Consider the following 27,943-nt stretch of genomic DNA (forward strand, 5'->3'; position numbering starts at 1 on the left):
CGGGCTTCACGCGCTGTGGGGGAGACACGTCTTCTGACTGACCCCGGAAATCCGCCAGCTGGGCTCGTGCCCTTTCTGTGACCACCCTCACGCCCGCTGCTGACGTAACCACTAACGACTTTCCACGCTCAAGCCCGCGGCCGCCTGACGTCACTTCCCGAGCGCCTGCCAGTTGTCCCGCCCATTCGCTGCTTTTCCGCCCCGCCGCTGGTTTCAATATTTTCCCGCCCATAGCTCCTCCTCCTCCGTCCTGACGTTCGCTAGGAGCGACTGTCACACGTACAACGTAATTGGAGCTGGTGTCTGTGATGTCATTAACAGGGGACAAGCTTCTGAATCCCCCGCCGGAAGGTAGCGGCGCGTGGGCGGGGCTGAGCCGAGCCGGTGGCGGTTTCGGGGCGAGAGGGGAACGAGTCCTAGGTTAGCTGGAGTCGGGGATTTTCTTCCCCGCTCGACGGGGAAGGTCCCGGACGCCTGGGTCCTCGTTGTGGGGTGAGGCTGTTAGAGCTCCCCCGCCCACACGCGCCGAGGGCCCGGACGCCGGGGTCCTGGTCGTGAGGGGGAAGGTTCTTCAGTCCCCCCGAGGGCCCGGACGCCGGGGTCCTGGTCGTGAGGGGGAAGGTTCTTCAGTCCCCCCGAGGGCCCGGACGCCGGGGTCCTGGTCGTGAGGGGGAAGGTTCTTCAGTCCCCCCGAGGGCCCGGACGCCGGGGTCCTGGTCGTGAGGGGGAAGGTTCTTCAGTCCCCCCGAGGGCCCGGACGCCGGGGCCCTGGTCGTGAGGGGGAAGGTTCTTCAGTCCCCCCGAGGGCCCGGACGCCGGGGCCCTGGTCGTGAGGGGGAAGGTTCTTCAGTCCCCCCGAGGGCCCGGACGCCGGGGCCCTGGTCGTGAGGGGGAAGGTTCTTCAGTCCCCCCGAGGGCCCGGACGCCGGGGCCCTGGTCGTGAGGGGGAAGGTTCTTCAGTCCCCCCGAGGGCCCGGACGCCGGGGTCCTGTTTCCACTCTGGAAGGAGGGCGGTTCAGAGCTGGGGTCTGGACGCCTGGGGTCTGCTTTCAGTGGAGGGCTAGGAGCGGGGCCCCGTAGTCCCTGCAGGAGGGTTCCCGGCCCTGTTGTTGTCCCGCTTTGCAGCCTTGGGCAAGTCGTGTTACTTCCCACTCCCAGGTCGCTAGCACTGCTGCCCCTTGCCCTGGAGTCTGAGGTGAGGCTGCTGAGCAGCCCACTGTGGGTGCTGTAATAGAAGTGGCAGAGATGAATGCAGTTATAATAAATCCTTGCTTTGGCTCTTCGGGGTTTCTTTGCTATGTTGGAGGCGTGTCCCATTTTGGAGACCTGGTGCCCCAGGATCTCAGAGCATCTTGGAGAGGCTCACGAACTTAACTTCATGTGAGCTCTTAGTGACACTTGAAAATAGCACCTGGGAGCCCTGATTAATAGACTTCCCTCGCCTCCCAGAGCTGCAGATAGAAGGCAGACGTCCTGTCGCAGCCTCCGTCTTCCAACCCCTAGACCCACCCTCAGAGACATGAACAGAACCCAGTAATCCTGATTCCTAGTCGTTTGCTTTAATTGTTAGACCACATTTACCTGCCCAGAGCTATCAAAAGCTGTGATGCACCCTATACAAATGAAGCATTTATTTTATTTTATTTTATTTTATTTTTTTCTGATAATTGTATCTTTGTTTTGTCTTTAGGACTGGTGGTAAAAATGGCAGAGTGTTCTGGCCTTCAGTTTGTCAGCCCCTATGCATTTGAAGCAATGCAGAAGGTGGATGTTGTGCGCTTGGCAGCACTAAGTGACCCAGAGCTAAGGCTTTTGTTGCCTTGCCTGGTGCGAATGGCTCTTTGTGCCCCAGCTGATCAGAGCCAAAGCTGGGCTCAGGATAAAAAACTTATTCTTCGACTCCTTTCGGGAGTGGAAGCTGTCAACTCAATTGTTGCCTTGTTGTCTGTGGATTTTCATGCCTTGGAGCAGGATGCGAACAAAGAGCAGCAGCTTAGGTAGCTAAAAGTATATATTTTTAAATAATGATTGTTTAGAATCGTGTATGTGTGAATATTTAATCTGAATGTTGCTATTATCTTCCAGAATATAATAGCTATAGCTATTCATGTTAGCTTGTCTTGATGCTCAAGTGGCACTGTGCTAAAACGCTATTTCACATCCCATGCGAGTTTCTTATACCTTGGGCTTAATAGATCAGCACGCAGCGAAGGTGGTGGGATTTATTGCTTTTCTCAGTAACTTAATGTTCTCTCCCCACCTCCAAAGCTGGACAAGGGGACACTGATGCCCTCCAAAGGAAGTCCTATCCAATCGCCTTTAACCAGAAGGACTAAGTTTTGGAATTCAGGGCTTCTGAGGGTGTGTGGGAAATAGGGGCATCCTGAAGCTGGATGGCACCCCTTGGAACCATAAAGATGCACTTGTTAGCTTTGGCTGTGGTCTGTGTATTGAGCGGGGATAGAGGCACCTGTGTTTTGACAGTGTGTTTGAGCATTTGTCATGTGCATTATTTCCCTATCGAATGAGATTTGAAAATGTCATAAACTCATAACTCTTCTATTGTCCTGAGAAGACTATCAAGGCAGTTTCATAGAATCAGCAAAACAAGCGTAGATTGTTGTTTTATTTCTTGCTTTAATATTTAAAGTGCTCGAAAGTATGGTGATGAGCATGATATAAGAACCTATATAGAACAGAATAACCAAAAACGCTATTGGTTTCTATGCCTTATTTTTTTTAAACAGCTGTTTTTGCCTTTTAATTATTTGTTAGACACAAACTTGGAGGAGGCGGTGGAGAAAGCATCTTGGTGTCACAACTTCAGCATGGTCTGACCTTGGAGTTTGAGCACAGTGATTCCCCTCGTCGGCTTCGTCTTGTGCTTAGTGAATTATTGGCAATTATGAATAAGGTGAATGTCTTTTTTTTTTTTTTTTAAATTCCTTAGTGCTTGTAAATTTGGTATTGGTGCAGATGAAGAATCTGATAGATGGCAGTGTTGAGAACCTGGCAAAAATCAGTCTAATGTTGTGCATGTTGCATTTGGCCTTGCCAGTGCATCTGAATACTGACCTCCAATCCCTTAGCTACCCCAATCCCAGGTCACTATCAAGCAGAAATTGTCAATGATGCTAAATTGTCTAGACTAGCTCTGTTGGTAATTTAAACCCCATGTGAATCCAGCTTTCTAGAACTGAAAGGCCAGGGATAAGATTTTTCTAAAGTACCTAAATCCCATTTTTATAAGTGACTTAGACACTTAAAAGCCTTTGGGCTTTTGCTGTTAAGTGCCTAAGTCACATTTGAAAATGGGAATTAGGCTTGTAAATGCTGTAGGCACTCCTGAAAATTTTACTCCCAGCCTATTGTGCAAATGTTGCCTGACCACTCCCACCCTCCGTATTGGACTTTATTTTACTTTTCCACCTGGGAATTTATCAGATTTATACAACTATCAGTGGACAGTGCTATTAAGTTTGAAAAAGTACTTTCAATTTTAATATATAGCAGGCATTATTGCTATTTCTATAACTCTACTTCAACTAGTACAGTAATTATTCTCCTATAAATTCTTCCTACTCCCTATAAAAGTGCACACATTTGTTACAGTGTTACAGCATGATTGATCCAAAATTCCACAGATGGTTGTGCTGTAACTGATGATTAAGGCTAAGATTATGTCACGCAGGTTGCGGCAGTTACGGAATCCGTGACTTCCAGCAACCTCCCTGACATTTGGGGCCCCGCAGCAGCCCAACCTCCGGGAGCAGCCTGGGGACCCTCCAGCCATTGCCCAGCAATGGCGGGTGACGGGAACCCCCGCAACTGACAGGCCATCGCCACTGGTGGTGACCTCTGAGCTGCTCAGACACTGCGAGGAGCCAGGGCCCCCTGCAGCTCCCAGCCACTGTTGCCGGTGACAGAGGGACCCTGGAGCTGCTCAGTGGCCATGGGACCCCTCCGAGCACCTGGGCAATGGGAGTCCCTGCAGCTTCCAGCTGCTGCAGGGTGTGGGGAAGGATGCTGGACCCTCCTCCATTCCCATTTTGTCATGTATGTTTTTAGTAAAAGTCAGGGACTGGTCATGGCTTCTGTGATTTTTTGTTTATTGCCCGTGACCAGTCCCTGCCTTCTACTAAAAATATCCCTGACAAAATCATAGCCTTATTGATGAAGTTATAAGCAGATTAATTACCTTGTAGCCTTTTATGGTACCAGACCACATTGAAATATTTTATACTTGAAGTTGTATGTATACCTACAGTATATGTATTAAGAACACTTAATCGAAAGCATAGTGAGTTAATAGAAAACCAAAACTCTTTTTGGGATAAATATTTTGTATCCTTACACAGAGTTTCAGGCATTTGAGGTTCTTTAATATCCTATGTGTCATTTTGATTTAATGATGAGCTGTTGTTTTTAATCACAGCCATGGTTTTTAGACGAAAGAGCTGCTCCCAAAAGATGAACCACCTAAGAGGGTTGGTTCCTTTTGTTATGTGAAATTCAGAGGCTGCTTTTGTTTACCATAATTGCAGTTGCATGCTCAAATATTATGAGCAACTCTGTGGTTCTTGAGAAATTTTGTTAAAGCAGAACTGATTACTGGCAAAATAGTCAGTTTATTATTGACCATTCTTAACATATGCAATCTATTGAGTTCAAATCCATGTGAATTTGATGGAAACCAATGGCTATGCTATTTAGTCACCTTATTAAGCTTGTACCATGATGAACAACTTCTTTCTGTAGGTTTTGGAGTCAAATGGTGAGTTTTTCTTCAAGTCATCTGAACTCTTTGAGAGTCCTGTCTATTTGGAGGAAGCAGCAGATGTTCTCTGTATTTTACAAGCAGGTGCGCTATTCTGTATTTCTGAAGCTTTGAGTAATGATATTTTAAAATTTGTCAATGTTTCACTCTAACACTAAACTGGTTCTAATTTCATAGATGGTTTTAGACTTAAAAGTCCACCCTTATTTCTGGAGTCATCTTAACTGATGTAAAACTAATGGCCAGCTCTTCTGAAGGAGAAGTGGCCCATTCGTTAATCCTAAAAGCCCAATGCTAACTGGAGATTGACCCTTAGAACCCTGTGAGTGAGTGCAATGGCTTCTAAAACCCTGTTTCCATTCAGAATTGCCTTCGCTGTTACCCATAGTGGATGTGGCTGAAGCTCTGCTACATGTTAAAAATGGAGCCTGGTTCCTGTGTCTCTTAGTGGCCAATGTTCCTGATAGCTTTAATGAAGGTAGGCTGTAATTTATGGTGTTCACCTTTTTTTTTTCTGGGAGTTTATAACAACTTAAGCATTAAAAATTCATTCCAAGTAGTATTCATTCTGGTAGCCCGGAGACACTTGTGTGGAGAAATTTAATTTGGATACATCTGTGTCTGTCTTAGGGGCATTCCTGTCCTGCTGCGTTCCCTCACTTAATGCTCACGCTCTCCTGTGATATGGCCACTGCTTTTCTCCAAGGAGGCCTAATTGGGACTCACTGCTCTGCCTGTCAAAGTATTCCTAAAATGCAGCATCTTATCTTTAGGTCACCAGTTTGAATCTGACCCAAGTCAATAGTGACCACAAAATAACACCACTGTTGGGTAGTAGACTACATCAGTCCAGTTCCTAGTATATGAGCATCCCCATTACAAAGCCCTCATCACAGTTCATGCTGATTAAAGAGGCTAAGAAACGCATGGTCATTGGTGATGAGCTTCCCTTTTGCCTCTGCGAGTTTTCCTTCCAGGTCAGCCTGAGGCATACTGAGGTGGGAGTAGGGGAGAAACTTACACTGCTGTTGTCCATGCTGTATCACTTGCATTGTTGGAGACTCCAGGACTGCCAGATACAGTAGAACCCCATTTATCTCTGGCTCTCTGCATTTACTGAACAACCAGGACTCCAGGACCAGAAGTGGGCCATCTCTCCTGTGGCTGCTAGATGGTGCTGCAGCATCACTTTTTCCCATTCTCCGGTTTATTCGGAGTTTGATGATCTGATCTGGCCCCAGTCCCGATTAAACCAGATAAACAGGGTTCTGCTGCACATCACTTGACTTCAGTTTGAGAGGGGAAGATACAGGTATGATTTGCTGAGGTCAGTTGGATCATGCCTAAATTTGTGGTGATACGGTAAGCTCTTTGGGGCGATACGGTAGGCTCTTTGGGGCAAGGACTGTCTGTCTTTCTGTTCTTTGTTTGTATGGTACCCTGCACACTGGGGTCTTGGCCCATGATTTGGGATGCTAGGTGCTACTATAATACATATAGTAAATAATGATGAGCAAAATAGCTCCTCAGAGTTCTGTCTGAGTGACTGTCCAGTGCAAAATATGGCTTTTCAGAACTCCCCGTAATGTTTAGTTTGTAGAGGTTTGATTAAGAATGGTGAACGTCAAGATGAGGAAAGCCTTGGAGGCCGTCGAAGGACAGAGGCGCTTCGTCACCTGTGTAAAATGAACCCTTCCCAGGCCCTGAGGATCCGAGGCATGGTGGTAAGCCTGCAATGAAATGGCACATAAGTCCTAATTTTCTAATGTTCCATTAAGGATCACTTGTAAAATGGAGACTGGCTTTCTTTGGCTGTGTGCTAGGTGGAAGAGTGCCACCTACCAGGCCTTGGGGTGGCTTTGACACTGGATCACACAAAGAATGAATCTTCGGATGATGGAGTGAGTGACCTGGTATGTTTTGTGAGTGGATTACTACTTGGAACGAATGCGAAAGTTCGGACATGGTTTGGGACTTTTATTCGAAATGGACAACAGGTAAGAATCTGAGAATTCCTGGAGAACTGGTAAAAATAAAGTTCAACGGTTTGGGTTTTGTGTGTGTTTTGTTCCCAGTGATCCTGCTTTTACACCTCACTGCAAGGCCAGATTTATGGGAAACCTTCCTCTGAAAATAACTGCACGCCACTCCTCGGGTCTGCCAATTCTAGAATAGGGTCACTGAAGAACGCCATCTGGTGGTCACTCTCTGATGTCTCAGTGATTTTACAGTAGTCTCATAGACATGTGGACTGAGGGACCATAGATCTAATAAGGTTTTAGATCGTAGATGATTTTAGAGCATAGTTCCATTATTGTCAGTCTCGCTACAGTTTATTTCATACCCAGCAGTAGAAAGTCCTGCATTGGCTTGTTGCAATTATTTAATGCCTGTACCTCACTGAAATAGAGCATCATAATGCAGTTTTGCTGTGGCCGCAGCCCACTCAATTAAATGATTGTTGTTAACGTGGCTGCATGAACTTTCACTAAAATTGTCAACTACTAGGAATGTACCTTGTAGTAAAATGGCCAGATTGATGTGTTTTTCCTAGAATTAACTGTTGCTTGCTTCTTTCACCTTTTCCCACAGCGAAAAAAGGAGAATGTCAGTTCTGTGCTCTGGCAAATGAGAAGGCAGCTGCTTCTGGAATTAATGGGGATCCTTCCCACTGTTCGCAGCACACACATTGTAGAAGAAGCAGATGCCGACATGGAACCAAATGTATCTGTGTATTCTGGATTGAAAGAAGAGCATGTTGTGAAAGCCAGCGCGTTGTTACGTCTCTATTGTGCTTTGATGGGGATCGCTGGTCTGAAGTAATCAATATTTTCTTGCTATTGGTATTCTTACTAGCTGTTTGTCCATCTGAAAATAAATAAGACCTTTCAACTATTGGGAATCTCAGCCAGTTCCAATCTGGGCTTTTCTTCTCTGCCATAATGTCCTTGGTCCATACCTAGTGGGACTTGCTTTCCTTAGGACTGAGAGTACACTCTGCTTGCTCTGTCTCCTCACCTATTTTGGAGTTGAAATTCCCAGCTTGTTGAAAGGTTCCTTATCTTTGTTTCGGACAGAACAAATATATAGTTTAAAATCCACAGAAACAGCTGTGTAATTCCCTTTCCTGCTACATTCTTGGCAAGAAAGCTTTCTGTCCTCGACTGGTGGGGTGAATGCATTTGTGAGAAGTCTCATTGTCTAAAGTGAGTTTCATATGAGAAATCTCTTGGTTCCTTTTCTGTAATATTTGTTCCTATAGAATCATTTTTAAAATATAGAGATCTGTCTTTGGAGCAGTATGTAAGGCAGAAAACTGCTGAAAATCCTGGTTATATTGGATCATGTCACAATACACTGCTTTTTTTACTTTAAATTAATTTTTTATATTGGTTTGTTTCTATTGCTTGACTAATGATAACACGGTATCTTGTTACATTGTGGCTTCTAGTTGTATGAGTATACATGATGATAATTGAGAGTACATAAGATATCTATCTGGTTATTCAGGACTTCTAAAGCAGATATTTTTATAATGAAATCTTTAAAACAGTGATTTTGGAATTCTTAAATCCAAAGAGAACTTCCAAGTAATTTCTATAACCATATATTGATATACTTACTTGTAATTCTAAGGTAAATAGTCTATAACCAGTGTAGGCAGGTTGGAAATACGTTCAGCCGTAAGATAAATTGACTTTTTTTTGTGGGGGAAAACGTCCTTCACTTCTTTTGTTTAGACCAACTGATGAGGAAGCTGAACAGTTACTTCAGCTAATGACGAGTCGTCCTCCTGCGACTCCAGCTGGTGTTCGCTTTGTATCGCTCTCGTTCTGCATGCTCCTGGCTTTCTCCACTCTTGTCAGGTACTTAGAACAATAGAGACAGAGCCTTCTATAGATATTAGTGGAACATGGCCAGGGCAGCGGTAACCCAGACAGAAGCATGTGGGCTCTCCACGTGTACTTCCTCTTTTAATTTTCTATGGACATGGAGCCTCTTCAGAAAGAGGTTATATCACTGGTGGGGTTAATAAATTGATGATGCTCCACCTCTGACTAGTGCAAAGTGCTTTGGGAAGTGGAGTACAGGCATTAGGCTGCTTTGCCTTGTGGTATTGCAGGGTGCTATAGTTAAGCTCCTGGACTAGGCCTTCTGTATTCCTTTTTCACTGACTGCGTTTGGTGAGTATCTTACGCCACCACTCAAAGGGTTGACAAAAATACTTATTTAATGGAAGTGGCCTCCTAATAAAGGTGGAGCAAGAATTCTTTTATTTGGGGGTCCCTTGGTATGCTCTCAAAACAGGAAATTACCTAATAAGGGTGAACTTTTATACAGATTTTGTTGTAGGTGCTATCAGATTTAAAAGTGCTCATGTTGATTAGCCTGTTTGACTCTGATGAACAAGTGAGGAAAAGTCTCTCTCAGTGTAAGGGCACTTGTGCTCTGATTGTATGTTCTTGACTATTAACTCCTTGGGTCTGCTGATTATTAGTAAAATTATGTGTGGCTCCAAAAATGAAACCGCTGTTGTGGAACTTCTTTGTTTAGTACCCCAGAACAGGAGCAGCTGATGGTAATGTGGCTGAGCTGGATGATAAAAGAAGAAGCCTACTTTGAAAGGTGAGAGCTTAATTTTCAAAATAACCTAATAAGCCAAGGTTTTTATGTGTCCCCTTTGGAAACTCACTCGTTCATCTCTGTTCCAACAGCATTTCTGGGGTGTCTGCTTCCTTTGGAGAGATGCTCTTACTGGTTGCCATGTATTTCCACAGCAATCAGCTTAGTGCAATCATTGATTTGGTTTGTTCTACTTTGGGAATGAAGGTAACTTCTAAATGCATTCCTCCGAATGAATTTTTTCTCTTATAAATACACCATCAATAAGTGAGTTTTATTCCAGTGTTATCTGACTTTTATACCTAAAGACAACTGAAAATCTGTGTTTCTACTTTGTTCTATACAATTGTATCTTTAAATAAAGAATCTTAGCATAAATAGATTTCCTTAGCATAAAAGCAAAATGTATATCGAGAAGTAGAATTGAAACATGAATGCCTGTTAACATAATAGCCTTCTGTATGCTAAAAGGTGTGTAAGATATCAAACTAAGTATTTTCAGAAGGAATTGCCCTATTGAAATGAACTTTGTGTTCTCAATGTACACAGTGTTCTTCTAACAGACTCCATTTTTTGCAAGTTGTAATGCAAAGTCCTTTGTAAAAAGAACTGTAAATCTTTCATTTAAAAAAACGTAGAAAATTCACATATCATGTAAACTTCTTAAGCAGTATCTGAAAATTGGCCTGTTTTACTTATCAGCTGAGTCTTGGATTCAGTTTTTTCCCCTGTGGGAGCTTCTGACTTCACTACATTTAAAAACAGCAGTGAGTTCTCAGAGTGGGAAAGAGATACAGAATCTTGCTCGTGACACTGGAATGTAAAATAGACTGAATTGCAAATGTATAATTTTAATGTGTGAAATATGGCCTTAACAAAGGCAGTGCAGATTCCTATCCAGGCTTAAATAGGTTAAACACCTAAAAGCTATTTATAACGTTTTACTCGTTTGAACAAGCCAGATCTTCAAGCCTAAGAGCAAACACCTCATTATTTGTTTCAGATTGTTATTAAGCCCAGTTCACTGAGCAGAATGAAGACCATCTTTACGCAGGAGATTTTCACTGAACAGGTAATCTTTGGGGTTTATTTGAGCTCCTCGTAATTAGCCTCTTGCTCCACCTTTTCATGTTCTCTATATGTATGTGTGTATGTATATATATCTTACTATATGTTCCATTCTGTGCATCCAATGAAGTGGGCTGTAACCCATGAAATCTTATGCTCAAATTTTGTTAGTCTCTAAGGTGCCACAAGTACTCCTGTTCTTTTTGCAGAGTTATTGTAGCAGATCTAATGGAGAAGGAAGATCTTTTAGGACTTTTTTCTGCCGTCCTTACCCATGTTGAATAGTATCTTGTCATTAGTCCCACTGATTTCAGTGTGGCCCTGCTCCCCATGAGTGGGACTGGCAGAACTGGATCTTTCATTTTTTGCTTATTTTTGTGGAGATGGTGATTTAAAAAAAGAAAATCAAAAAACCTAAAATCTATGGTCATCCATGTCAGCATAAAAGCACAACAGGTGGTAAAAAGGACTGTAAGCATATCTTTCTTCAAAGAGCAAACCATTTTTAAAGGAGGCCCCTGGTTGAAACATCGTAGGCAGAGCTGATGGCACCATTAATAATGTGGTCCAACTTTTCTCATTTTAAGACCTTGTGTTCAGATGATTATAACTTTGCCAAACTTTGGACTAAAATTTTATATCCTGGCTTTCTGCCTCAGGTGGCTTTTTTTAAACTTTAAGCCAAAAGAGTTAAGACATTTGGAGGTGCTAGAGCATTTCATGCTTTGGAGCTTGGGGTCCGAGGGAGAAAATGGCTCGAGTATATGCCCACTTGAGCACACTCCCTTCAGTGCCTGGAATGGAACCTAAGATGCCTGAATCTCACCATTCCTCCCCCATAAACACATCTTTGAAACCCACTGGCCAAGTCTCGATCCACTGCTAGTGCTGATCCATAAAGAGGATGACAATCTACTATTGCTATCAATTACTCCATTAGCTCAAGTGGCAGAGGTCTGTGCGGTAGGTTGCAGCCTTGCTGATGAATCATGTGGGTGCCAGTATTACTCCAAGTGATGGAATTTTGTGTTTGTTTTTTTACTAGTTTGCTCTTTTTAAAAACCTAGGAAATTATACATACACACAGGGCATTTAAAGAACATTAAGGCTGCAAAATCAAGCCTTCAAGTTTTAAGAAATGTCAGAATTAAAATGGTCTGTGAAACTTTAATTTGGGTCCCTTGAGCATATGCATTATGATACTGCCATTAATTGCATGATCATATTGCGTACGCACAAAGTGGCCAAATTAGAGTTTCACGGGTAATTTTAATTCTGGCATTTCCTGACTGTTGAGCTCTTGATTTTGTAATCTTTTAACAGAGTTCTTTGTATGTAATGTTTATATAAACTGGTTTTATGCAAGTACTGTAGAAAATAATTTGATAATGGAAAAGGAATGAAAATATTTTTCTTGAATACTATAATTTTTCTCATAGGTTGTCACAGCCCATGCAGTTCGTGTGCCTGTAACAGGAAATCTGAGTGCCAACATCACTGGGTTTTTGCCCATTCACTGTATCTACCAGCTTCTAAGGAGTCGGTCATTCACCAAACACAAAGTGTCCATAAAGGTATGAGAATTGTTCCATTCACATTCCAGAACACTGCATGATGATCAGGCTTAGGTTCCATTAATAGTTCCTGCGGCTAACCAGAATCTACAGGGATACAGATTTCTACTGTTTTTAAGTAATATCGATTAATGAAAATTTACAGTATAAATGAAATCTTTGTTGAGCTGGTGAGTGACTGCGAGCTGGTAACTGGGGACTAGTACTGGGGTAGAGTACATTGGGTTAGCGTGCAAGGCTTTAAGCTCTGTAAACCAGTGTGCACAACCTAATTAAGTCACACATGGTTTATCCCAGGTTCCATCTGTACACTTGTTAAAATCCTAATCGGGAAGAAGGAAGAGTAAGAATGTTCCTGAGTAGGACCAAGAGGTATTACTAGAGCTGTGCAGCATGAGGAAACTCTCCCAGTGCTTGAGATATGACATCTGGCTCAGTCCAGAGCTGATGCTTTTCCTTTATTTTCCAAAGTGTTAATTTTGAAAGTGTGTGAATTTAACTGTCTGGTGGATCTAAATTAATTCATTTGATTAAAATAGAGTTGTACTTGCACCTAAAAGTAGGAACAGTGTTTTCAGTGTCACCTGCTGCTGCTATTAAGTGTAACGTGTTTGTTCCAGGATTGGATTTATAGACAGCTGTGTGAAACCACCACACCACTCCATCCTCAGTTACTTCCTCTTATTGATGTCTACATTAACTCTATTCTTACTCCCGCATCTAAATCCAACCCAGAGGCCACAAATCAGCCAGTCACAGAACAGGAGATCTTGAATGTTTTTCAAGGACTCACTGGGGTAAATATTTTTATTTTTTTTTTTACTTCTCACATGTCTGTCCTCAGAAGTGTCAATTCAGAAATGTCTTCAATATGCCATACGGAAACTTGCTAGAAAATCTGACCACTGCCTTGTTATGTTTCCCTGCTTTTACTCTGCATGTCCTAAACTGCCCCTTTCTGGCCAAAGATGGTCAGATGAGGTTCCCTTCACATCCTATCATTGCCACTCTTTGCCCTGCTCCCTGGAAAATGCTGAACTTGCTGCCTTTGCAGCACCACCAACCCTTGCCTTTGCTAAATATGTGGGTTTCAAATGATGACTTCTTTCCAGCAGCAAATTGAAGTGGCAAATGAGGCTGGCTTTCACAGTAACAATTCTTGCATTGTCTTGTATGCTCCCAGATTAAAGATCATATTTTAATTCGAAGGCCCTATATTACATTTCTGGGAAGCAGTTGTTTACATGTGGAGTGAGAATGGGAGGCTGAAACTTTCATAAGGGGCTTGTTCCAGGCTTCCTAAGGCAAATCAGCACTTGCTTCTAACTGTAGAAATGCCCAAGATATCAAAACACTTTTAATGGTCTGAAGTTTTCTAAATTACTTCTTTAAAAACAAAAATACCCCAAACTCTAAACTTGGGCCAAATTTAGCTTGACAATGTCATTTTGACTTCAGCTTGGTGGCCTTGCTTTCCCCCACAATGTTCTCTGCTGAGTCCAAACTTTTCCTTTTAAGAATAAGAGCTGTATAGCAACATGACCTCTGTATGGTTTTCTATGCAGGGAGAAAATGCTCGTGTTAATCAGCGTTACAGTATCACAGCCCAGCTGCTTGTCCTCTATTATGTCCTGTCTTATGAAGAGGCCCTCCTGGCTAACACAAAGACATTAGGTACGTGGGTGTGTGTTGTGCACATCATTGTGATTGAAAGTCAAATGGAAACTACAAATGTCAGAATCTGACAACAACAAGAACTGACACTTCCTAAAACAAATGACATCAATTTCAGTTGCTGTAGTAATGAGCACAGCAGTAAGAACCTTCTAATGTTCTTATTCACTCTGTGAGAGCTAGCACTGACTCTTGTATCTATCGCAATATTATGTAGCTGATCAGAAGACTCGAGGTCAGGAGTAGGAGCCAGCATATCTTCTGTTATGAACCTGTGGTTCTGTTGTCTGTGTTCTACGTCAGCCATTTCAGATCACGCCAGGGTGAAACTTGGCAGAAAAGTTACCTCAAATTTTTCTATAATAAACTGCTTTCGAAGTGATGAAAATACCAAAACGTTTTTGGTAGTGTTGGATGCTCTTTTCACATGGCAATGAATTATATTATTGGCACTTTATTTTCTGGCTTTGTGGGTATTTTTTTTAAAAATGTGGACATGGCTGAGTAACTCTTTCTATGAAATACTTTAAACCGGCACTTAACGAGTGTTCTACGATTCATGAACTCACATTTGATTTGGGTGGAAACCTGCTGGTAAGCATGGTGTGCATTTCCAGCCACCGTTTTACCTTGCAGATCTTCCAGCATTCATCAATATGCATGTCAACTGAATGTGTGCTATGCTACTTAGTATTATGTGAGAGTAAAATGTCATATTAAAATTCATCAAGCTTCTTCCCATGCTGATAGCTTGCATGCTGCTGTAGAATATGGTGTGTGCCGGCAGAATACATTCTTCATAGTACTGTACCGTCTTACCATGTTGTTCTTTGAATAAAGAACATTCAGACTTGGGGTGTGGTCTCATAAGATAAGGCTGGACCTGGTTAAAACTAGTGAGGCAGAAATCCAGTGATGATCCATGAACTGAAGGGAGAGGTGTTAGGTGAAACTCTTTGCAGAGCCGAGGTCCTTTGGTCATTAAGGATCACCTGATACTTTTCACAAGACTAGGAGTGTTACCTTAAGTGTCCTGGTCAGAATTAATCTTGAATAATTCTAGTCTGGTTTTTGAAATTCTCATTGCAACCTCAGTTGACAAAACTTATAGTTTACTAGCAGTAATTGTTGTGTAATATTCCTGGCACAAAATGGCTGTCTCAAAAGTGATTGTGTTTAATTGGTGGGTCAGATGATCTCTATATGTACAAATTGTACAGCACTTTGGGGTCATTCAGGATGTGGGGCTGGGGGAGAAGTGCTATGAAAATGCAAGGAACTGGTGAGTTTATTACTACCTTTTTTTTAAAAAAAGAGAGCTTGGTGTAGGGCCCTGATTTCATGTTCAAGAGCAGGAAAATATAGTTGGATCAAATGTCCGTTCTGACTTCATCAGAGGGTGATTCTGTTGTCCTTATGATCTGCAGTATGAGCAAGTAGATTGGCAGCCCGAGCTCTCAATTCGCTTGTACCTTCTAGTCTAACGCATAAGATTTTAATAGTGGTAGGAATTCTTAATTAGTATGTAAATGTCTTTCCTTATAGCTGCCATGCAAAAAAAGCCCAAGTCTTACTCTTCAGCACTGATGGATCAGATTCCAATCAAGTACCTTATCCGGCAGGCACAAGGACTGCAGCAGGAACTGGGAGGTATATCTGAGCAGTCTTAACATACGAGAACGGAAACTGAGCATGATCTGTTTTCTGATGTCCTGTATTTGTTGAGCGGAACGATAAGAAAGTAGCTTTCTCCTGGTTTGTGGTGTTGTCTTTTTATTGATATTTTTATAACTTGCAGTTCTCCTACCTTTTGGGTCCTCAAATTTATGCGGTCTTTCTGCTTTTACCTGTCTTAAAATCTGTCAACAGCTTAGAGTGAGCTTAGATCCATCTTTAGAGAAAGCTACCATATAACAATAACTGTAATGTACACCTGTCTGAAACTTGTGGAACAAACTTCCATTTCTTACGGTGGATCCTGACATATGTCAAACGTTCTGTAAAAGTGACTGAGAGTTTTCAGTTTACTGTCTCCCTTAGTCTACCTGAAGCAGAGTGTGACATTTTGGAAAGGTAGAAGATATCATCATGATTTCCTTTGTATTGTAGATATTTGAGCTCTAATCTGAGGCTGTAAATACACAAGCTTATTTAATACTGATGAGGTGAACTACATGCACTTCAGTACATTCCCAGAACTCATTCAATGAAACTTTGCTATTGAGGTGATAGGGACACAATTTATTCAGCCAAAAATATATTGGGATTTAGACTGGAGAGACTGAGCTCTTTTGAACTCTTGAAGGCTTGCATTCTGCGTTGCTGCGCCTCCTTGCTACTAACTACCCACACTTGTGTATTGTGGACGATTGGATCTGTGAGGAGCAAATTACGGGTACAGATGCCTTGCTGCGACGTATGCTTCTTACCAACACCGCCAAAAACCATTCTTCCAAACAACTCCGAGAAGGTAAATAATAACTTCAACTGTGAACTAGGCAGTTCCTGTTTTCTTTCCTAATAGTTGAGTTGTCTGGCCTACATAAACGTTGAAAATAGCATGCATGTGATAAGCAATGTAGCCTTTCTTCCTTCCCTCCCTTCGTTTTGTGTTTGTAGGTGCATAATTGAGGATTATAATAGCTAGGTAGGAAAAACACCCACTAGATCAGATTCTCAAATGTACCACTACAAATACTGTTACTAGACTGGAAAATATTTGTTTTGCTTCTCTGCAGTGTAACTTACAATGGACATAGTGAAGATGGCTTCCCCAATATAGTTTTATGCTGTACAGTTCAGATCTATTATGTGCAGCATAAAAGTTATTTGGAATCGCTACCTATGATATAAAAATTATTTGAAATCACAGCCTAGATCATATCAGTTGGTCTTCATAGAGTTTGCTGAACTCTAGAAACACTAGCTCCTTATGTTGCAGTGAAACTTTCACTCTTTTTTGCCTCTTCTCAAAGAAAAGCCATGGCACTTCTTTAGGATGGGTTCTAATTCTATTCATTACACAAACTGCATTTGTGATTTGCACCAGCCAACTGGTTGGAAGCTATTTGCTCTTTCTGACCACTCCATCAGGTTGCACTTTGGTGGTGGTGTTGGGAACTGTACAGCAGCAAGCTTGTTAGCACTGAGGTTTATAAATGGTTCATTTTAAACAAGGATTCGTAAAATGGCAGAAGGCTAGTTTGATGATCAGATTTCCCACTGCTTTTTTTTCCTGTAGCATTTTCCATGCTCCCAGGAAATCACACCCAGGTGATGCAGATTCTAGAACACTTAACACTACTATCTTCTGGTGAGCTGATCCCCTATGCAGAGGTATTGACTTCAAATATGAACCAGCTGCTGAATACTGGAGTCCCACGGAGAATTCTTCAGACAGTCAATAAGCTTTGGATGGTCCTTAACACTGTGATGCCTAGAAGGTAGATTCAGCTTAATGTTCAGTTTAACATAGATAAAGTGGTAGAATGCCATCTCCTATTTCCTCAACTTTGACACGCTACTGCTCTGAATGGTGGTAGGCTATGGACTTGATCCCAGAAATTAGGTTGGCACCTCATGAGGTCAGGTCCTTTGTATAATGACATTGCTGGAGCTAAACTTGTACCTGTTCTCCAAAGAAAAAGTACCTCTTACCATTATAAAAGACTTCATAGATAAGTAAAAAGGAACAAAAGTCACATAAAAAAAAAAAAGGAACATACAACTGTCTTCACATACACTTTAAGAATGGGATTATGGCATGCATCCATTTATGGTGGTTGGCTGAACATAAAATTTAGGACCCAGGTGCTTACAAATGTATTTGACAGCTTGCTTTTTAGAACAGGTAGATTCTCTGTATTGCACTGAAAATACACCTTGGGTGGATGACTTTCCAGAAAAATGCATATTGTAAGAAAATGTCTTGTTTAATCCTTGAAGTAATATTTAATAATCAGTGTAGTAAACTGAGGATTTTAACTGTAGGCTGAGAACGTGTAATTAGCTGGCACTCATTTATTTCAGCTGTTGTCTGTCAATCTGTATGATCCTGTTTTATTTAAGCAGTAGCTTTTAGATTTAAAAAAAAATGTCCTTGTAGGTTGTGGGTGATGACTGTTAACGCGTTGCAGCCTTCTGTAAAGATAGTCCGACAGCAAAAGTACACTCAGAATGATCTGATGATTGACCCTCTCATTGTACTAAGATGTGATCAGAGAGTTCACAGGTAAGTGAACTCCAGCTAACTTTTCATAATACTCAGGTGTTCTGAGACCACCACCTATCATGCTGACCAATAGACTCATTGTTTCCTTGTACTCTCCTATCTGTCAGCATCTGCCTGTTGTCTCTTACCTTATACTTAGAGACTGTAAGCACTTTGGGGCAGGGACTTTGATCCTTTGTATAGCATCTAGCACAACAGGGTCCTGGTGCATGACTGGGTCACTGGGCACTATGGTAATACAAATAATTATTATTCTTTGAGTTTACTTAAAGTATTACCATGTAATGGTATTTCATGGATGACTTCTGTAAAATGTTCTAATATTCAAAATCCTCTCAAGCTTGAATTTGTTCTTTACCTTTCTTTTTTCTTTGTCACCCCCATCCTCCCATTTCACTTATTTATAACTATCATTTACTTACCTTTGTTTCGTCTTCATGTTCTCTAGTTTCTATGGGTTCTCCCCCCCCCCCCCCCTTCAGCTTTAGTTCTTCCCCTAGTAATTGATCCATTATTCCCCTGGAGTAAGTAGTTTCCAGTTGACTCCAGGCTCTTTTCAATATCCCTCTGCAGGCATTGAAGCTTGTGTTGACATCATTTTTTAATCTCCTCCATTGAGTGAGATATTAAAATCCCGTCCTCTGTCTACCTGGCTATCCATGTGCGATTTAAAGATCCCACATTTCTAAAAATGGAAGGGAGAATAGTGGCCTATGTTAATTTACAGTCAAATTTGGATTTAACGCCCAAGCACTTGGAGAAGAATTAAGAGCTGGATGTCAGCTACGTTTGCCTATACAGATAAGGCATTACCACCATCAAACTTTGGGCTGCAACATACATGAATGGTGTTTTTCAGCTCCCTTTCATTCCTAGGCTGCAATAGGTCAGTTTCTTTTGCAATTTACGCATATTGTAGTTTGTGTGCTTGGAAGGCAGAGTCGAATGGAGGCCCTTTAGAGGTGAATTTCGGCTGACAACATGCTGCTCTTTATCATGTGGAAGAGCTGTAGTATTACCAGTCTGCAACCAAGGGTACATCTTCACTGTGCAAAGGGAAAAAAAGAAGTGTTCTTACCTCGGGTTAGCTAACTTGGGTTACAGTAGCCATGAAGACATGGCAACTTGACGTTTAACTTGGGTAGTAGCTTGAGTTAAAGCCTATATGGGTCTTGTCAATCAGAGGAGTTTTCACACTTTCCTTACTCAGTTTTATCCAGCATGTGTGCACGCTCTACCTGTTCTAGCCAGTAACTGCCTTTTGTTTGTCATCTGTTAGGTGTCCGCCTCTGATGGATATTACTCTGCACATGCTGAATGGATATCTCCTAGCTTCAAAAGCCTACCTTAGTTCCCATCTAAAGGAAACGGCTGAGCAGGACATTAGGCCATCCCAAAATATGATGGGCCCAGAGGCCCCAGAAGTTACCAGAGAGGAACTGAAAAATGCATTGCTTGCTGCCCAGGTAATAGTGATGAAATGGATAGTAATGAAGATACAAAGCTAATGATGATAGCTCCAAAATACGTAAGCACTATAGACAAATATAAACAGTAGGGAAAGCAGAGACTGTTTATACTGACCTCTCCTATCATAAGTAGAAAACTGACACTCTGTTCAACTTCCAGATTGTATCTAATAGCCTGAACTCTTTTCTCTCATCTATTTTTCTAGCCCAGAGCATCATGCTGATGGCTGACCATTACAACACCATCTTTCTCTGTCAGTAGAATACAAAAGAGTTCTGCTTTTGTTCCCCTTTTTGTTTTCTCCCTCCCATTGTCCAGAGGAGTATTTTTATACCCTCACAACATTGGAATTATAGAGCATGAGCAAATGTGACAGCCCCCTGAAGGTCTTTTCAATGATGTTAGCTGCTTCTGTTAAGTAACTTTACGAAGTGCAAGGCTAGGGAATGGTTGATTTGGTTACCTTAATGTCTCAGAGCTCTTGTTGCGAGTACTTTTTATTTTACACACAAGCTTCTCTCTTTCTTTCTCTCTCAACAAAGTGTAATTAACCACTTGTAACTTGCCTCCAGCTGGGAGAGTGATCGAGCAGTCAGTTTCGCAGCCACTATAGTTTGGATCAGCCAGGAAGAGGTTTTCATACTTGGGTGGTTAGCTTATTGTCCTCTGGATGCAGTGTACTGCATGGCCATTTGTGTAGCCTTCTCTGATCTAGAACCAGCTTAGGGCAGGATTGGTTTCCCTCTCTATAGAGTGATGCTGTAAGTATAGATCTCTTGGATTAATATTTTACACTAGCTAGGATAGTTTAGATCAGGATATTTGTATACTTTGCATACAGGGCACATGTATTTGCATGTATAGTCTGTGTACAACTTTTAATATTAAAACTCCTTAGTCTTTTTATGTGTGGATTATAGAACAATATTTGATTTCTAGAGAATTATTTTTAGTCCATTGAAGCTTTAGTGATTTTTTTTTTAAAGTTTTTGGCTCTTGTTGCTTAAGTTTTTAGTCTCAATTTAAAATAATGTTTTTAATAACTCATTACCCTTTATTCCAGCCTTAAACAAGCAAATCCACAGCTTCTGTACGGGATCAACTGTGGCTATTTTTCATGCCTTAGTTTCTTAAGTTGCCAGTAACTGACACAGTCACACAGCATATAGTTATGTAAAGTTACATTGAGTACGTCCTATACTGACATTAGGATTTTAGGTAACAGTAAAATAGTCCCTGGTAGCTGCATAGTGTCTGCCAGTTTCAGTGAACAAAAGCTGAACATTATAGCAATGAGAGAGAGAACTGGAATACATAATTTATCTAAAACACATGCATTTGGTGGATAATAGCCTTGCTGTGGTTATGTTGTTTGACTATATCTGATGAATGGGCAGAGCATGTAACAAGCAAATGTTTCATTCCTGAATCCGCTTTTTCCACGGACGCAGTGTGTTTGTATATAAGTTGCTCCATGAGTACACGTATATATTCGTGCTTTGTTTTGTTTTACTAACTTTTGTGCTGCTTGACTCCTTTCCAGGACAGTGCTGCTGTGCAGATCCTTTTAGAGATTTGCTTACCTACAGAAGAGGAGAAAGCTCAGGGCAGCAACTCTCACAGCCTGCTAAAGAATATTCATAGTACTGCTGCCATTGGACCCCAGAGTAAGGGCCTAGAAGAGGAAGAAGATAGCCTTTTGTGTAATCTTCGAGAAGTGCAATGTCTCATCTGCTGCCTACTGCATCAAATGTACATTGCAGATCCCAACATCGTTAAACTAGTTCACTTCCAGGTCAGTTTTTTGTGGGCTACATCTTCTTTTCACATTTTTGTAATGGCTCTTCAGGAAGTGATAGTTGGCTAGGGCAACGCAGAATGAATCTAAAACCTGTGCACTCATGTAATGTTGGAAAGAGAACAAGGGCGGAGCTTTTCTTAGTATAGTAGTTGTTTTACACCCAGCTTCCAGTGCTTATTTAGGTATCTGGCCGCATGCATGCAGGCACTCAAAAAGCAGTGGTCAAGAGGGAAACAGCTAGGTACAACTTTTTCTCCCCACCACTCATGTGTTCATATGTATCCCTGTACCACTACAGATAGTATTGGAGTGGGCATTTTGGGGTGGGGAATGGGGCTAATCCATATTATGTGCTCAGCCTGTAACCAACCCACTTGTTCCACAATTTGTGCCAATTACTTTTTCCTTAGCAAGAACTATTTGCACTCAGGGCCACGTTCTGTATATTGGCTCACATTAATGCTGCTTTTTAAGCCTGTTAATATGTCTGTGCTAAAAGCATGAATTTGGCTGTGAGTGTGGGAACAGAAGGAGAAGGATTGCCTCTGCAGAAGTTGCTGGTAGTACTTGTAAAAATCTGGAAAGCCAAGCAAATTAATTGTCTTGATGCAAACACGACTTGGATGACACTTTATCTTGGTCTGTGTTAAGGCGCTGAGTAAATGTTATGAGTAAAATGTTTAAAACAATGTAAACAAAGGGCTTAAAAAAAAAACTTAATGCAGTTAAGTTTCTAGTATGACTTTATGAAATTGAATAAAGTTTTTTTTTTCTTCTTGTTCAAATAGGGTTATCCATGTGAACTTTTATCACTGACAGTGGCAGGTATTCCTTCCATGCATATCTGTCTGGATTTCATACCAGAGCTCATTGCTCAACCTGAACTTGAAAAACAGGTACTGTATGGCCATATAGCTTGAGAGGCATTGGAAGTATTTAACCTTGGAGAAACCTTTCTCTGGGCTGCAAAGTACTGCAAGGGAATGCTGAAAAACATTTCCCGTTGATGTTAAATTCACGAACATGGTTTTCCTTAATATTAGCTTGGTAAAACATTTTTACAAACGTTGTAACTGCATTTGTCTGTGCCTCAGTTTCCCCATTTGTAAAATGGGGACAAATTACCGTGCAGAAGGTAGAGGCCAAATTAATTGTTTTATAAATATCTTTGGATTGGAAGTGTGATAGAAGTGCAAAGCAAATCTATAGTAAAAAACTTTTTTTTACCTGTTTCTCTCCCTCTTTACCCCCCACAGATATTTGCCATCCAGCTGCTTTCATATCTGTGTATCCAGTATGCATTACCTAAATCGCTCAGTGTGGCTCGCTTAGCTATCAATGTCATGGGAACACTGTTAACAGGTAAACAGCCAGATAACATCAAAACACTAGAATACTTTTGCGGAGAAGTGGTTGTAATTTTACTCTAAGGCAGGGGTTCTCAAACTTCATTGCACCCCGACCCGCTTCTGACAACAAAAATTACTACAGGACCCCATGCAGGGGGCTTGTAACCTGAACCCTGCCACCCAGGGCTGAAGCCCTCACGCTTGGGCTTTGGCTCCAGCAAGTCTTAGGCAGCCCTGGCAACCCCATTAAAATGGGATCGCAACCCACTTTGGGGTCCCGACTCAGTTTGAGAACTGCTGCTCTAAGAGGAAATATACATTCCGCTACACTCTTTCGATATCCCAATCTGTCTTTTAATGAAAAAAACAAGATTAAAAAAGTTCTGTATATTCATACAAATTTTTCATCTCTATATTAGTATACGTTTTAGACAGTTGTGCTGGGCACAGTGAAGAAACTTGCAAACCAACAGTTAAACTGTTCTCTCATCCCTTATGAGTTCCTAATGAGTTGTTAGAATTAAGTAACGTTTAAGAGACTAGCATGTAGGAAATTTGGATTCCATCCTAATTAGAAAGCAGGAAAGAAACTTATCGTCTAATTTTATCTTATTTATCTTGCTGATGTCACAGAAGAATCCTAGTAATTGGTATTTTATGCCTTTTAAATGCACGAGGAAGTAGCATGGAATAATGTTGCATGTTTGCTAAGGTTTTTTTGGCTTTATAAGAAATGCACATAACATGTTTAATCATAACATGAAATGGCATTTTAGGACATGGGTTACAATCATAAATGTAATGACAGCTCTTGATTCTTTTAAACATTTCCCCTTCCTTACCAGTTTTAACCCAGACAAAGCGCTATGCTTTCTTCATGCCGACTCTGCCTTGTTTGGTCTCCTTCTGCCAAGCCTTTCCTCCGCTGTATGATGATATTATGTCTCTGCTGATACAGATAGGACAAGTTTGTGCATCTGATGTTGCTACACAGACAAGAGACTTTGATCCAATTATTACACGTAAGTAATGACTCTGCACATTCCAAAACTAATGGTATAATTCAAGACATATAATTCAATGGTATAATTCAACAACTGTATCTCTTAACATCTTGAAAGGTTACAGTGGGTTTTTGAGGTCACTGTGAAAGTGACCCTCCTCTTCCCCCCCCCCCCCCCCGGTTTTTATAAATGCAGATGGGGCCATAAGAGGATGTGATATATGGTATTTGCAATAGCAGACTTGGAATGAAAGGGATAAGCAGAGGCTTTTGGCTTCTAATATATTTTATGGACCTCTTGCACTGATTATTTCCTTAAGAATGAATGAAATTGGACGTTCTGCTTCTAGGGTACAAATGAGCTGTAACAGGGTAGAGTATCTCACTTTGAAACATGGCTAAGAAATAAAGTCCACAGTGTTATCCCTGTTCTACGCAGTAAAATTCCAAAGTTGTGTAAGGTTTGTTATGCAGCTCCCTTTAATTTAATGAGGTGCAGTTAAACCCTTATGCAGTGATTTGAAAATGTACCTCATAAAGGTTATTCTTATTCAGTTTTCCAGTGGGCTGTTTAGAAACAGGAAGGAGATGATTATTATCCCAGAAAGAAGGGACCTTTCAGCTAATAAGTATATCTTGCAGAAGAAAACAGGTTTCAGAGTAACAGCCGTGTTAGTCTGTATTCGCAAAAAGAAAAGGAGTACTTGTGGCACCTTAGAGACAACAGGAAACTGACATCAAGAGAGCCCTTCTTGCAAACTGGGCCCTTTCCTTCTTGCCCTTAAATTATTAGATTTTATAAACTTTGTTTCACTTGATAGAATTTTGTGTCTCAAGCTGTTTTCTCTAGTAGGTATAGGCATTCTTATATTAATGCACCCCTGAAGAAAACTCGATTTCACCTGAAAGACCAATTACCTCCTTGTTTCCTTTTACCATTGCATCTGTAATTTACTTTTTGTTGTTGAGAGTCTCGCTCTATCCAGGTGCATTTTGTTGTATTTATAGAAGTTCATTGGGCTTAGAATAAGAATCTTCATATTCCTGGCTGGAATTTGTTCCCCTTTGCTCTTGATGTTCACTGACAGAATCCATGACTGATGCAGATTTATTACTTAAATTGTCATGAATTTCAGGGTCTGGAAAGTCCTGGCTTCTTTTTTTCTCCTACATCCACCCGAGCGACGGCAAAAGTTCACTCCATGCATTTTGTGGTTGTTAATGATTGGCCTTGAAGCTTTTAAAGATCTCCCATGGACACTTTAGATTGCTTTGTTTTCTTAATATAGTTGTAGCTCTAATATACTCTCTGACATTTTCCATCGCAACAGTGTTTCCTGGGGCAGGGTGTTAGAGTGGAAATGAGTTGAAATCAAGCTGACCCACACATTAGGTACGCATATATAGTAGGTTTCAGAGTAGCAGCCCTATTAGTCTGTATTCGCAAAAAGAAAAGGAGTACTTGTGGCACCTTAGAGACTAACAAGTACTCCTTTTCTTTTTACATATATAGTAGTTTTACTATATATCTCTAGCAAATATGAATATCTTTCTGGAAATTAAGTGAGAATATCATGCTGTGCAGGAGAGGAGTTGCTGGTTAGGGTTGTAACTGAGTGTCCTATTGGATACATGGAATAACATTTACAATAGCCTGGGGAAGGGGAATGATGGACACTGTAGAAGGGATATTCTGGTTCTGTGTAGTGACTAGCTTGTAACTCATAGTGAAAAGGTGTGTAAAGTTCCTGTACTTCACATTCTAAAATGGCAAAAAAAAAAAAAATATGCCTGTAATGGAATGTCATTGGTGGGTGATGTCTGCTGCATCTATAAGGGGAGAAGAAGTGTCTAATGGCTGGCACAGGAGAGCTAGGTTCTATTCCCAGTTGTACTGCTGACTTATGTCGTCTTGGGCAAGTCACTCAAGATTTGCGCTTCCTCCCCTTTCTAAAGCAAACGGAATACCCATTTCACAGGGTGCTGTGAGGCTTTGTGCCCCTTACCCTAGGAATTATTAAAACCATTGTCTTTCTGTCAGAAAAGAACCAACCAAAAATAAAAACAGGTGGACCTAAGTGAAACCAAACAGAAATGTTCCCTCAGTATCTTCAGAAAGGTTGATGGGATTAAACCAGTGCATACCTGGGCTCTAATCTGCTACCACCCCAGGGACAATGTTTCCAGTTTACCATCTGAAAACGTGCACACTTGTCTGTGTACATAGGAGAAGAAGCAGTTTTTGTTGAACTATGTTTTTTTCTATCTAATTTTGCATAGGTCTCCAGCAACTAAAGGAGAAACCAAATGAACAACCAGGACTTTGTAAAGATTCATTTTATAAGAATGGACTAAAGAATATAGGAAGCATGGACCCTGACGTTCAGTTATGCCAGTGTATTGAAAGGACCATCATTGAAATAATTAACATGAGTGTTAGTGGAGTTTAGGAAAAACAGAAATGAAGTTGTACTACAGCAAGTACGATGTACAGTTTCTAATTTTGGTAATAACTGCCAAAGTGGAATTAGGAATTGGATTGGAACCAGTAGTATCGTTCACTTGTTGGATTCTACACAAAGTGGACAGGATCAGTCCACAAAAGAGGAGAATTCTTAAGGAGATCTGCATTACTTTCCTTTGAAAGCCTTTCTGCCTCGAGTGATGTTCCTAAATGAAGACCCTTCTAGTGGAGTTAGGTTGTGAATACCTGCAATGTTTTCACATAACACACTTTTAAAAAGCAGCCTGTGAAGTAAGCCTAATGTTTGTCTTAGCATGTTGAGCCTTCCCATCTTGCAGAGACATGTTGGGTAAGAGAAGAACATGCAGGGAAAATTGGGATTGAAAAGCATTAATCCAAACACACAATTGCAACAGTGTCTTGCAAAGCAAGATGCAATACACTCCTTTAAAGAACAGCATGGAGAAGACTGGAAAAACCACTGTAAATTGCTTCTGCAGTTTCACAAAGTCTTAGACAAAGACTAAAAATCATTCTACTCACTTTTCATACCACTGCACAAGGTTTGAGTTGATGAGATCAGCAACTTAAAATATTAAGGCATTCATTTGCAAATGAGTTGACTTTTAAAAAATTGGACAAACAAGTTTGGGATGACTTTAAAAAAGTCTTGAAATTGGTTAAAAAGTTTCAACAAATGTTAATACTGCAAAAGCACATTCTTTTTAACGAACTTTATTTTTATAATGCTGCTCAATTATCTTTAGTATGTTTTTTAAATATTGCTTAGTGTAACAAACATGAGAGGAGCCTAAAGCACTAACTGCAAAAGACCTTTTGATTTATCATCTGGAAAGGATTTAAGAATCAGTGTTCTTGAGGCCAAAGTGATTAATGCTAAATTGTTTTGTGATGAATGGCAGATTTTAGCCATAGCAAAGTGGTTCTAAGAAAAGTAGTATGTCATGAGCGGTGTGCAGTGTGGTGAATTAAAAGGATCAATCCTTCGGTACTTCACGAACCCAGAACTTCTGAAAGTAGTGAGTAGTTAGTGCATGCAAGAAAACTGCAGGATGAGGCCTTTGTTCTCTCCTGCATTGTGCCTGGTACACCCTTCAGCAATCTTCTGCAGCCAGGCACAAGCTCTTTTGGTGTAGCAGGATGACAGTCTCTACTAAAGCCATAAATATATGAAAGTAAATGGCTTTGTTGTGTGAGGTGAGTGTAGTACTTCTAGCAGGCATTTTGCTATTAAAGTTGCCATTCTAAGAGGATCTTCCACTGTGTTAAAATGACAGCATCCATGGTCTTTCAAAAAGAAAAAAAGTAAAATATTGTTTTGATTAAATCTGTTTTTAATCCCATGAAGAAATGACTCGATTCTCTTAAAAACTGTGGCCTTCACTTTTGTGTAGCTTGTCCTTCAAAGGTATCAGACAGCGTGCAGAAAAGCTAATACTGAAATTGCAAAACTAAATGTACAATACGCATTCCAGTATTACCTCCGTATTGATTGGTCAAAGCCTGCAATAACCATGTATTAATACACTTTTAGTAGAAAGACGGTATGCTTTTTGCCATATGTATTGATGTAAAGTATGTAAATAAGTTAAATTTTATTTGTTTTTCTCAAGATTGTAATATTTTATATTCTGTAGTGACATTTTAACGGAAACCTAATGTACATATATTTTTTGGATGGATTCATAAACTGTTTCAAACGGACTTGCATGGATTGATTACTCATTTCAAATTTAAAATCCTTTCCAAATTGGATGTCAGTTTAAGTGAAAGAGCACTTTCTTCAGGCCTCAAGCGCACAACCTAAATGGCTTTAAAAATCACTGAGTTTCTTACAAAGTCAGTTATTTATCCTGTGCTCTGTTTACAAACATTTAAAAGGTAAAGT

General features: G+C 40.9%; 1 protein-coding gene across 4 annotated transcripts; it reads left to right on the top strand.

The window, feature by feature from the left end:
- Positions 1-281: 281 nt before the first annotated feature.
- INTS2 (integrator complex subunit 2) lies at positions 282-27,712 on the top strand. Of its 4 annotated transcripts, none has more exons than XM_084650719.1 (25): positions 282-351; positions 1,691-1,997; positions 2,776-2,914; positions 4,759-4,861; positions 5,142-5,255; positions 6,371-6,501; positions 6,601-6,774; positions 7,370-7,596; positions 8,518-8,643; positions 9,332-9,403; positions 9,493-9,607; positions 10,404-10,472; positions 11,908-12,042; positions 12,663-12,839; positions 13,608-13,716; positions 15,262-15,366; positions 16,022-16,186; positions 16,958-17,159; positions 17,822-17,947; positions 19,227-19,413; positions 20,961-21,212; positions 22,007-22,114; positions 22,475-22,580; positions 23,413-23,589; positions 25,851-27,712. In XM_084650719.1, exons 1-25 carry the CDS (start codon positions 309-311, stop codon positions 26,018-26,020), a joined length of 3,639 nt encoding a protein of 1,212 aa, XP_084506845.1. In that variant the 5' UTR covers positions 282-308; the 3' UTR covers positions 26,021-27,712. The 4 variants fall into 4 exon arrangements, with proteins under 4 accessions (XP_084506845.1, XP_084506847.1, XP_084506844.1 ...); XM_084650721.1 differs by having other exon boundaries at positions 23,526-23,589; positions 25,851-25,989; XM_084650718.1 differs by having other exon boundaries at positions 315-420; positions 25,851-27,711.
- Positions 27,713-27,943: the final 231 nt, after the last annotated feature.

The sequence above is a fragment of the Lepidochelys olivacea genome (genome assembly GCF_965140295.1).
Source record: "Lepidochelys olivacea isolate rLepOli2 genome assembly, chromosome: 17".
Lineage (NCBI taxonomy): Eukaryota > Metazoa > Chordata > Testudines > Cheloniidae > Lepidochelys > Lepidochelys olivacea.